General features: G+C 38.9%; 1 protein-coding gene and 1 non-coding gene across 3 annotated transcripts in view; both read left to right on the top strand.

The window, feature by feature from the left end:
- Positions 1–12,737, top strand: part of DIP2B (disco interacting protein 2 homolog B) — a 223,070-nt gene that overhangs the window by 180,103 nt on the left and 30,230 nt on the right. For both annotated transcript variants that reach the window (XM_065934424.1, XM_065934423.1), the window contains exons 20-23: positions 2,757–2,837; positions 4,899–5,026; positions 6,740–6,854; positions 10,030–10,231. In XM_065934424.1, coding sequence (XP_065790496.1) covers positions 2,757–2,837; positions 4,899–5,026; positions 6,740–6,854; positions 10,030–10,231 — 526 coding nt within the window. The remainder of the gene's footprint in view (positions 1–2,756; positions 2,838–4,898; positions 5,027–6,739; positions 6,855–10,029; positions 10,232–12,737) is intronic.
- On the top strand, positions 1,331–1,402 carry TRNAE-UUC (transfer RNA glutamic acid (anticodon UUC)). The gene has a single exon. It is a non-coding gene; the product is annotated as a tRNA-Glu (tRNA).

Genomic DNA, 12,737 nt, shown 5'->3' with positions numbered 1-12,737 from the left:
AAATTGTAATGAAAGTCTGCCTGGTGAGCCTGGAAATCAGAACAGGCGTGATTAATTGTCTGTATTTCCTAACTGGGATTAACCTGCCTCAGGCTCCCTTTTAGGGAACAGAGAACTCCAGTTTGTGGGCCATGTTCCCTTCACATTAAACAGGGCTTATATGACCATTGCCAGTTTTCAGTTCTTTTAGCTTCTCTTTTGGGCTTCCCTGATGGCTCAGATGGTAAAGAATCCTCCTGCAATGCAGGAGACTCGGGTTCGATCTCTGGGTTAGGAAGATCCTCTGGAGAAGGGAATGGCAGCCCACTCCAGGATTCTTACCTGGAGAATTCCATGGACAGAGGAGCCTGGCAGGGTACTGTCCATGGGGTTGCAAAGAGTCAGACACGACTGAGTGACTAACACTTTCACTTTTCTGTTAACCCAGACAAGTGGTTCTTAGTCTCAGTATGGTATGGCACATCTGTGCCATCCCATATAAAAATCAGCACATGTAATTATGTAATAAGAGGTGTAACTGGCAGGAGAATGTATCTTTATGTGTGGTGTGGTGACTGAAAAAGGTTCCATCATCTATGTTTACACAGCCTAAAATGATATGATAGAAATTATTAAATAAATATTTGTAAATTATTTTAAGTAATTTATTACTAAATTAAATTTAATGCCATCTTTTATTACCATTATCATCGTCATCACTACTACATTCTTGGCCTACCTTCAAAAGTTGTGACCACAGCAACAACAGGAAAAGAAAACAAAGTAAAAAACAAGTTGTGACCAATTTATAGACTCTTAAAGCACATGCTCACTGCCATTCTCTTGGTTTTTTTCACAGGCGACTATCTTTGCTAAGGGTATATACATTTTACTAATTCCAGTCTCCCGTTATTTCTCTCTCAAGTGCTTGGACTACATATGTTTCCATCTGAGTTTTTCTTCATTGCGCTTTCCTTATATAAATAAGATTCTCAAGCAGTGTTTGAAGTTACTAATAATATTTTAATACATTCCCCTATGATGGCAAGTGCCTAGCCAAAATTTCAGATTTATTACTTAGCTTCTAGATCCATAGTGATGAAGAAATTTTAAAATCTGCAGTAGGAATTTAATGACAGTGAAGTGGAATAAAAATCATAACCAAAAGAGAAGAAAACTATTGTATTGATTTTTGCAGATTAAAATTTTTCTAATATTTTTCTTACTGGATTTTTACATTTAAACCCTATGAGAATTTTCCAGTGTGGTTAATACTTCACTAGAAAAAGATCTAAAAATGACTGGTTAGAAGATAAAAGTGAATTTTAAAAATAAACTACTGGTAGGGAATTCCCTGGTGGTCCAGTGGTTAGGACACCTCCCTTTCACTGTGGAGAGCTGGGTTCAATTCCTAGTCAGGGAACTAAGATCTCCCAAGCTACCTGGTGTGGCCAAGAAAAAAAAAGCTTTGGTGAGAAAAACTTTGTAACACATATGTATACAAAGAACTAATTTTACACTGTCCACACTTACTAATTGATATGAGGCAAATGAAACTCTCCATGCCTCACTTTCTCATCTGCAAAATGAAAATATTCTGTCTCACAGGGTTTTCTTGATTATTTCTAAAGTATTTACACCTGTGCCTGGCACATGATAAGCATTTAATAAATGTTAGGTCTTATTACAGTTATTCCCTGTGTAAAAAAAAGAAATCTTAAAAATTAAAAGGAAAAATCCAGTCAAATAGAAAAAGTAGACAGGTTAAAGGGAAAAATCCAGTCAAATAGAAAAAGTAGACAGGAGACCTGACTAGGCTATTCACTAAAGAAATACAAATGGCTGATAAGCAAAGGAAAAGAAATTCATCTATGTTAGTAATAAAGAAATGCAGTTAAAGTAACAGTGGAATTTCTTTTTTTTGCCTTCCAGATTGGCAAAGTTTGGAAAATTTTACATTAACCAAAGTATAGGCAAAGCATTCTAATATGATATTGGTAGAGTGTAAATTACTATAATAATTTTGTAGGACAGCCTGTTAAAATTGAAGACTGATGCCTTTTGTACAAATGCACAGTAATCAATAAAGCACTGTTAGTAACAGTGAAAAATTAGAATGACCTACCTAGCCAGAAAGACTGGTTACATTCTACTAGTCCTAATTCTGATGGTTTCTTGAATAGACTCTGGGCCAGGCATTGTGCTTATGTCTGCAAATCTGTTTACATTCCCTTGATCTTTACCCTAAGCTTGTGAGAGGCATTGGGAGTTCCATTTTATAGCCAAAGAAACTGAAGTTTAGAGAAATGTAGGAACCTCCTCAAGACCCACATTATTAGTAAATGGCAAAGCCAGATATTGAATTTTTATCTGACTCCACATGCTTTGTTATGTCATCACCAATGTGAATGGTATATTATAGAATTTCTTGTACAAAGGGAGATAGATTGACTATTACCAACTTGAAAAGGGATCCAAAATACATACACTATGTAAAACATATGTGAAAAAAGCAAGTTACAAAAGTGTGTATTGTGATTCCTTTTTAAAAATCTCAATATATTAATCTGTGAATCTTAAAAAGTCTAGAGAGATAAACAACAAATTATAAATGTTTGTTATCTCTTAAGGGGGTGGGATTCCTGGGTTCACTATGTATATCATTTTAGTTTTCAACAAGCATGTTATTACTGTTTAAAATTTTTTTGAAGACATTTAAAAAATTAAATGCTTCTTTTTTTTTTAAGCTAACATTTTCACTTTCTTCTGCCTTTTAGGTGATTCCAGTGAATTCTGCCGGCTCTCCTGTTGGAGATGTACCATTCATCCGGTCGGGATTGCTGGGGTTTGTGGGACCAGTAAGTTATGCTTTCATGTTTGTTTTGGTGCACCTGATCCAAATATTTGCACTTTAGTTCACAGAACAAATTCTGATTAGTCCAAGAGTATTCCAGGGTCATTTAACTTATATTTAGAGCAGTTTCTGTAAAAGTGTCATAAAATGAGTAATGTTTATTGCTTCCATTACCCAAATTCATTTTATTCCTTCAAACCAAAACATTATTTTTTACTTTCAAAGCTCTTTTCACTTACTCTTGCTACATTGCTTTGATTTGATTAATATATTTAAGTAAGTTAGAAGAGTGCTGAAAAACTTCCCTTCCACAGCAAATGGAAACCATAATAGTGTACAAATCATTTTCATATAGTTTTGTCAGTATTGCCTCAGGTGTAACAGAAAATTCTTTGAAAGAAAATAATTTGCTTTTCAGCAAATAGAATTTACAGGTCCTGGGTTTATAGAGACAATTAGGATACAAAACCTATTCTCAAAGAGCTTACTGTTAGCTTCATGAGCTGGTGAGAAAGGCAGAAAGCCAGAGCATGGAGGGCGTTATAAAATAATGGAAAGTTTGGATTTTATTTTGAGCCAACATATCTCCCCCCATCTCTTAATTACCTCCATACGCTCTTTTTCTCATTTTAACAGTTCAAGTTATATAAGAAAAGATCTAATTTTATTTTATTTCCTCCATACCATTAATAGGTGGATGGTGGGTGTGAGGACATACCTCTAAGAGAATCACTCTCCCAGAAAGAGACATCTACACCTACTGTCTTGACTTACTCACTTAGCACCAAGAAATTCTCAAAAACCGAGCTCCTTTTAGCTTCTATTCCACTACTGAGGTCTAAGATGGAGCTCCAGCCATCACACCTGCATTGCATAAAACAGGACAGTCCTACTCTCTCTTAAGGGAGATTTCCTGAAGCTGCTGAGCAACACTTCTCCTTATATCTCATTGTTCTGAACTAGTCACCTGGCCAAACCTAGCTGCAAAGGAGGCCGAAATGCAGTCTTTATTTAGGTTAGCCATGCCCAGCTAGAAATCCTATTGCTATGAAAGAAATGGAGAGACAGATGTTGGGGGACTAGCAGTGACTGTCTTACTCTCTTTATTTACGTCCACTTTCAGATTGCACTGGCAATGGCTGATTATCTTTTGTCTTCTGGGATGACAGAAGGAGGGACCAGTAGCTTCTTGAGACTAGAGATTATGTCTTACATAGCCTCCTCAGTGTGTGGCACTACATTGTACTTAGTGAATCAATGAGTGACTTTTAAGTGGAGATGATTACTAGATAATTCAGTATATTTAATGGTCCAAAAATTTAGGAATTCTGTAATGAATGACAAAAGTTAGTTTATTGCAAACGTGTCTGGGAAAATGATTGATAAAAATTTTATGAAATAATAAATAATAGAATTATTTATATAAATGATACTTTTAGGACATTGACAGCAGACTTCCTGCAGCTCAGTTATTTTATTGGAAAGGAGAGGCTCTTACAATTCCTTAGACCTTTCTTTATTAACTTATTTATAATCTTACCAGATGGAAACATTACCCTTATAAATCGAGAAATTCATTCTCACATTAAAACTGTTTTATTCTTTAATTCCAGTGTTAAATGGCTTAACAGTTTTCTCCTCTGCATCAATTCCATGAATAAGTACAAGATGATGAACTAATAACACAATCCCTGACTGGAAAAATGAACTGTGATCATTTGGCATCCTAGTTTCTTTTAGAATTCCTAGCAGTCTAGTGGTTAAGGCTCTGCACTTCCACTGCAAGGGGCATGGGTTTGATCCTTGGTCAAGGAACTAAGATTCCACATGCCTCTCTGTGTGGCCAAAAGTAAAGTAAAATTCCTCCCTAAGAAAGAATATGAATGGATTGTTATCTTATGTACTATTAAGACTCCATTAACTAAAAGATGCCACTGATTCTGAGATGTCAAACACTTTCTCAGAATCCATAAAATATGGTATTTTATTTCAAGATTTATTTCAAGGCAGGGAGTAAAATGTCTGTTTTACTATTTAAATTTTATAAATCTCTGTTACCTTTCAGGGCAGCTTGGTGTTCGTGGTTGGGAAAATGGATGGGTTACTGATGGTTAGTGGTCGAAGACACAATGCTGACGACATTGTTGCTACTGGACTGGCCGTTGAGTCAATAAAGACTGTTTATAGAGGAAGGTGAGTAGTACAAGGTTCAGATGTTAGCACTTCCGGTGAAATCTAAAAATCTCTATAGTGTGAATTATATTCTGTAAATCCTCTAGATTAGATTGTTTTTTATTAAGTGTAATAGAAACCAGGCTTTAATTATTTATCTTAGAATGTTTGGTTCTTTGGCTGTAATTGAGAGGAATAAGGTAACCATATTCTAGTTTCTTATTTTGATTTCAGTATTTGATTATTACTGTTTGTTGAGGACAGGAGAATTCTGAAACATTGAACTTCCCACATTCCTTCAATACAGAAGTCACCCCATTCAGTCTAATTGAGATAGATGCTACTCTGTAGGAGTTTTACATCTAAGCGTTTATTCTCTTACTTGACTCCAAATTCTTACACCATTTTAATGCAGAGATTTACATAGTACATAAGTGCTAGTTTCAAATTCCATGGATGAAGTCAATTAGATAGCCTTTTTTCTTTGATTATATAATAACGCAAGAAAAGATATTTGAGTAATTGATATCCTATGCAGTAGTTTTCAGTCATGGGTATATGTCTAAAGCAGTCTTGATGTCCCTTAGATTTTGAAGGAGTAAGAAAAATTGATCAAACCAGTGGAGAACCAGTTCCTGAAATGTGTAGTTTTTTGTAATGGAGTAGCTTCCTGTGAGATTCTGTCTTTGGTCACAGCCACATCACCAGCACTCAGCACGCAGCGCATGCAGTCGGTGTTCATTAAATATGTGTGGGTGAAAGGAAAGAAGGAAGGGAGGTGGTCAGGCATTCCGGCGTCCTCAGCCCTCCTATGCCTTCCCATTATTTCACATATTCATTCAACAAGCGTATACTGGTTGCCAACTGCATGCCACTTAGATGCTCGGGGTGTGACAGTGAACAACACAGACCATGTCTCTGCCCTTGGGAAGCTCAATTTCTTGTTGGGGGAAGAGCAGGTTAAGATAACCACATAGGGAAATAGATATCACGACCACGTGAGCTGGTCTCGGGGACAAAAATGACACGTGGGGCGGGGGTTCCTACTGGTTATATGGGGGGAAGGTGGTGTCCCGGGATGCTTCACTAGCAGGGGGACGTTTGAGCGGAGACCTCACTCAGAGCACCCCCTCCCCTGGCCCGCCAGGTCCTCTGTGACCGTCCGGGCGGGTCTGACCTCTCCCCACCACTCTCTGCTTCACCACCCTGCTCCAGGCACACTGGCCTTCTTGCTGTTCCTCAAACCTGCCAAGCTCGTTCCTACCTCAGAACCTTTTCGCTTTCCGTTCCTTCTGCCCGGAAACCTCTTCCTCCAGATCTCGGCGTGGCTCGCGTCCTCACCTCATTCAGGTCTCTGCTCCAATGTCCGCTCCTCAGGGAGGCGCTGCCCACCTCCACACACCGCTCCGCCCCCGCCCTGCCTGGGTCCCCCAGTGTATAGCACGACATGACATTATTTCATATTTATTTGTTTGTTCTGTCTCCAACACGCAAGCTCCACAAAGACAGGGACTTTGTCTTATTTATCACTCCGTCCCAACATTCACGACAGTGGTGCTTAGTACATGTTTTTGCGTCCTCGTTTCGATGGTAATGATTGTGACGTTTTCTTTTCGAAACTACTCATTCCTGGGCAGTGCAATGAGCATGTCTCCTCTCTGTATTTCCAATTGAGCAAAGCAAATAGGACTGGTTGTGAAGGGAGTCCTGATGTGTTTGATCTGTCTCTCTTAGAATTGCTGTGTTTTCTGTGTCTGTATTTTATGATGAGCGCATCGTGGTGGTTGCAGAACAAAGACCCGACGCTTCCGAGGAAGATAGTTTCCAGTGGATGAGCCGTGTGCTACAGGTAAGCACACCTGGGGTCTCTGTCGGGATGGTTGGCTTTGCTGTCAAAGGCGGCAGCAGCCACTGCTGAAGCATTTTCTTCAGTGGATGAGTTATGTTGCCACCTTCTTTTCCTGCCAGTAACTACTCATATATTCCGGGTAATGTTAGCAAAATCAAATCATTAATAGCATGCCTCCTTATGGACCACAAAATATTTTTCTGCTCAGGTTGCCAAAAACAATTGAATTTGACTTGCCTCAGCAAGTTCTTTTGCTCTTTTGTGCCTGAGTGTTTTCTACCCACAAACATTTTAACTGTCCAAATGTGGAACACATGCTTGACATAATTAGTTCCCATGCCAGCAGCCACAGTCTTACTACTTGCTTCAAGTGGTGCCTGATACGAGCTGTTGTTCTTACTTTGAAGGAGCTTTACTGTGGAGTTAGAGATCTAGGTGAAATAAACCACTAGGGAAGGAGGACTGTTTGGGCTCAATAGAAAAGATGTGTTTCTAGGTTCAGGCTAGAATGATGCAGAGAGCCTGGTGTTCGTTTAGAATCATACTTTGAATCGCAGCTCTACTCCCTACCACATAAATGCCTTTAGACCACATGCTTCACCTCACTTTATTTCCCAATCTGTAAAGTGGGGACAAAATTATCTGTATTTCAGAGCTATTGGAAGGTTAATGGATAGGGTAATTAGATAATGAAATATTTAGTGCCTGCATTCAGTCAAAAATGATGGTGATTATCGTTAACATAAAAAGAGTCATCATAAGCAAAATCTCTAGTAAAGAGTTTAGAGAATATTTGTTGGATGAATGGATGGTCCAGAGGAAGCATGGACTGTCCTTCTCATGCAATTTATATGTATTGGGGTTGTTCCCAGTGTCTGTAACTTGTCTGTTTGGGGCATTTGGATTTATTTACTGCCAGCTAGTAGTAAAGTTGTAGAATTGATGTAAGCATGAGATGAGTGATAGCACTAGACAACTTGTAAGATTCATCTATCTGCAGGATCTGTGATTCTGAATTGTCAGCTGGTAGAGCATAGGCTGTTTGTAGTAGAAAATCAGAGAAAGGAAAGAGAATCTACTGAAGAGAGATTAGATAGAATAAGTGGGGTAGAAAGTAGGACTGGGTGGTCTCTGAAAGATGATGAACAATCAGACTTGCTAAAAAAAAAAAAAAGAATCGGACTTGCTAAGAGAATTTTTTTCATACTGTTCATATTTTCAAACACACTACTTGTTTCATTCAGAAAGAATTTTGGGGAATAGTGGTAGACTTTTGTGGTGAATTATGCATTTTTTCCTGTGATAGGAAGCAAATTTCCAAGGTTGTTATTTTCCCCTGGAAAGCAACTGTAAGAATTAAATGCAGTGCTATCTCACTAATCCAAGTTTTTGTTAAAGTCATTTGGGGCTTGATTAGAGTGTGAAATAAGAGGTCATTATCTTATTTGTAACTTCTCAGCTTGGGGCTCTTGGATCCATAGAAGAACAATAAGAATACCATATGTTTTGTAGGTTAGAGCCCAGAGACTGTTTAATTCCAGGTCTGTGTATGATATAAATTAACTCAGCACCTTCTAAGGAAGGTAGTCAGTAAATTACTTACCAGGTGGTGTATTTTTTTGTTTTTGTTTTCTTGGCCATGCAGCTTGTGGGATCTTAGTTCCCCAACCAGGGATTGATCTTGTGCTCCCTCCCATGAAACCAGAGTCCCAACCACTGGACCACCAGGGAAGTCCCCAGGTGGTATATTTGCAGTGGAAAATCCAGGCCACACATGATACATTTTCGTGTTTTAAGATACCAGAAACTTAGGAACTCTTCCAGACTTCCCATTTCCTAGTTTTCGCTGTTGGTTAGTGGGATAGTCTGAGGAATATGCAATTTAAGTTTATTCCTTTGCCATCTTAAGCCTTCTTAATAAAAGGGCTTAATCTATCTTTTATGGCTCTTGATCCATTCTTCTTCTCAGGTTGGATCTCCTCTGCATTAAGACTTGTGGGTAATACAAAAGAATCCTCTCAGGACTTCCCTGGCGGTTCAGTGGTTAAGACACTATGCTTCCACTGTGGGGGGGTGGTTCGGGGGTGGGGGTGGGGTTCAGTCCCTGTTCTGGGGATTAATATCCTACATGCTGCATGGTGATGCCAAAAAAAAGCAATAATTAAAAAAGAACCCTCTCACCTGGTATGTTTGAAACTGGTATTGATGGTTGATCAGTTAGTTTTCAAAGGTGATTGAAGCAGAAAATTGTAAGAATGAGAAATTCTTCAGCTGTTAAATTTTAACACAAAATATACATTCAGTGTATACTCCGTGTTCATTCAGTGCAGAGGCACGTGCGTCTGAGTACACCAATTTGAGTTCCAGGTCAGTTTACTTCCACAAACTACATCCAAATGCATTGTCTTTAGTTTCTGGTTTCATTCAAGTTAGACTAGAGCATGAGTATTTGAAAAGAAACTAAAATATATAATACTTGCCTTTTAGAATGAACTTGCCCGTTCCTATGAGTATCAATAGTAGTTTGTTAGGCGCTCACCTCTAATAAGTCTTTCAAGAGCATAGCTCTTCGTGTTGTTTTGCATTCATATTTTATCATTTGATGTGGTAGTTAATTAAATTATATGAGCAGCAGTGCCAAGAGCAGCAGGTGTGACAGGTATAGAAGCAGGCCCGGCTGATGCTGAGTGAGCGCACAGCTGTGTGGTTGGGAGCAGGGGTGCGCCCCTGCACCCTGGGAGCTGGCAGCCTCCAGGACTCCGTGTATGGTGGCCTCACCTAGATGTTTTGCAGATGGGATGCCTACTAACCTGCTGTTCTATTGTGGTCATAATAGAAATACTTTGCCTCTATTTAATGAGCTGTGTTGGACATCAAAAATATTAAAAGAACCAAAACAAATTTGTGGGTTTTATACATTATCACTCAAGAGAGAACACGTTGAGGCTTGGAAATCAGTATCCACCTCCGTCCATTTAGATTGTATTTCACTCCACTGCCATCACTGGAAGGATGAGGTACCTTTAGATGTATGGGATCCTAATAATCTATCAGATCCTAGACCTAGAGTCGAGAGAAAAAGAAAAACCCTAGAATAGAATAGTGGATTGTGTTAGGAGGATGCCAAATGTTATAAAATTAACCTAACTGAATATTTTTCTTCGTATTTTTCTAGGCAATCGATAGCATTCATCAAGTGGGGGTTTATTGTCTTGCTCTGGTGCCTGCCAATACACTGCCCAAAACTCCACTGGGAGGGATCCACATATCTCAGACGAAACAGCTCTTTCTGGAGGGATCGCTACATCCTTGCAATATCCTCATGTGCCCACATACGTGCGTGACCAATTTGCCAAAGCCACGGCAAAAGCAACCAGGTAATATGCTGACTTTGAAGACATGACATGAAAATTGTAACTTCAAGAAGCTGAATTCTTTCAGTGTGATTTTTTTCTCTAGAGTTAAATTTAAAAAGATTAGTGAGTAACATGAGAATAGTATCAGCTGACCAAAAGCATGGAGGATTGAGATTTTTGTAAACTGGCTTATCCAGGTTTACTGTTGGCTCAGTCTTCTGAGTGATTCTCAGTAAAGTGCCACCATTTTCCATGATGTAAGGCATGGGGTCAGATGATGACCCCATCAAGGTCGTGGTGATCAGATTCCCACCAGTGGAGGTAGAACAAAGCAAGTCCTGTAAAGCAAGGTTCTGATAATAAGACAGCTTGTACTTATGGAGTGTTTACTAAAAGCTAAATGCTAGCTAACTTTTACATTTTATAATGTGATCCTAAAGCTTTGTCCTCAGCTGTGGAAAGTAAAGTTCAGAGAAGTTGAGAATTATGTCAAAAGTCATATAGCTGGTTAGACCTAGAGGGCTAACTGAGAAGGAGACTAAAGGCAGGAGTAATTGATGGATGGTCAGTCATGTTAAAATATCTATTTAATCCAACATGAAGCCAGAAAGCTTTATTGATGCTTTTTCATTTTAAATGAGAAGTTAACAAGAGCTTTTAGTTTCTTGTATGCCTGGAAACACATGAGAGCCAAAATCTGGTCTTGGCAGTTCCCACTGTTACCACACACACTTGCATACACACTCACACACACATTCAGAAATATACCATGTACATCAGTATGTGTACAAACATGTTGAGAAGAGGACATAGAAGTGGAGGATTAGGAAGACAAAGGGAAGTATGAAATTTAATTATATTTCCATTAAGACTACTTTTGCTGAAAAGTAAATATGATGTACAATAATAAAAGGTAAGCTTCTGACTCTCTAGAATATTTTTATTAGGATATTAGTAGTTATTACTTCAGTGGTCTGGCCGTTGACAATCGTATCACAGTTGGTTGTCTAGAAGTTATTGTTGGCTCACCAAGTAACCTTATCTTAGTAAAAGTGTGCGTAGAGCTAACATATATATAGTATTTATTAGTTTCCGCTAGTGGAAATAAGAGTTTATGGAAGTTAATATTCTAAAGAAGCAGTTAGAATCAAGAAACCTGTACATTACTAATCAAGAAATATATAAAAAGATGTATTCTCATATTTCCTGCCTCACTATCTGATAGATTTGGAAAACATAGAAGTCCTTCTCCATCATATATTCTGTTATCCTGAAGTCCTACATTCATTTGTCATTTGAGTGAAATCCCTTTTTAAATAGCATTTAATCTATAATTTAACAAAGCTTTTATGTCAGTAGATGCTTAAAAGATGCAGCTCAGAGACGTAATAGATGTTTAAAACATTGCTTTTGCTAGCCAGATTTCACCTAATTTTACTAAATGATGAAACCTAAATGAAAGGTTTATTCATAAGCCCCCATAGGCATAGCTTCCACCTGTCTGATGAAGGCATTATGTTTGGATTCTGTGTTTTTGCTGTCTGTCATGATGGTCTGCTAAGATCTTAGTGAAACACGTATGGGTCAGACCAAAGTGGCTTGAAAATTGAGACATATATGGAGCAGACATGATGTGGGGATGGCGTGAGAGGTTGGAGTTAAAGTAAGAAAGCAAAGGAGGGGAAGAGGAAGATCCAAACATGTTAAGCAGCCCAGTGACAGAAATTTCATTGAAATTCCTGTTAAGCTATTGTATAACAAATGGGGAGTGTTAGGACTGGTTTTGGCTGCAGGTTTCAGAAGAGCATAACAGCTGCTTAAACAAGCGAAAAGTTTGTCTTTCTCAGGTAAAAGAAATCCAGAGTTAGGCAGTCTAGGGCTAGGATGGTAGATCCTCAGTCACTGTGGATCCAGCTTCCTGTCTTGTGCTGGCATTGTTCTCACTTAACTACTGTCATAGATAGGCTGCATGACAAATAACCCGAAAACTCAGTGGTTTAAAGTAAGAACCATTTAGTTTTCACTCGTGGAATGTGGATCTGCTGACCCTGACTGTGCTCAGTTGGCCTTGGCTTGACTCCAGACTGTAAGTTGGGTTCAGAACTGTTCCATGTGTCTCCTCATCAGGCAACCAACAGCTAGCTGGGCCATATTTTCCTCAAGGCAGATGGCAGAAGCGAGAAGCCAAGCCAGACCATACAAGCATACTTACAGCTTCTGTTTGCTTCATGTTTCCTAACATTTTATTATCCAAAACAAGTCAGACCATGCCCAAAGTCAGTGGAACAGAGGGGTGTATACTCTGCTCATGTAATCACAGCAAGGAAGACTTATAAGAAAACAAAACAGTCTTCTCCAGCCAGCCTTAGCATACTGCCTCAGGGTTCATTTAAGCTCCTGACCTCCAGCCATCAGTTCTGCATCCCAGCTAGCAGGTGGGAGGAAAAAACGAAGAAGGGCGTACCCTTCCCCTTTAAACATATCTTCCAGAAATTGCACTTGTTACTTACCCTTACATGTTATCCTC

This window comes from Muntiacus reevesi, chromosome 4 (assembly GCF_963930625.1).
Source record: "Muntiacus reevesi chromosome 4, mMunRee1.1, whole genome shotgun sequence".
NCBI classification, from domain to species: Eukaryota; Metazoa; Chordata; class Mammalia; order Artiodactyla; family Cervidae; genus Muntiacus; species Muntiacus reevesi.
The sequence above is the reverse complement of the archived record's forward strand: the minus strand, read 5'-3'. Positions and strand labels throughout refer to the sequence as shown.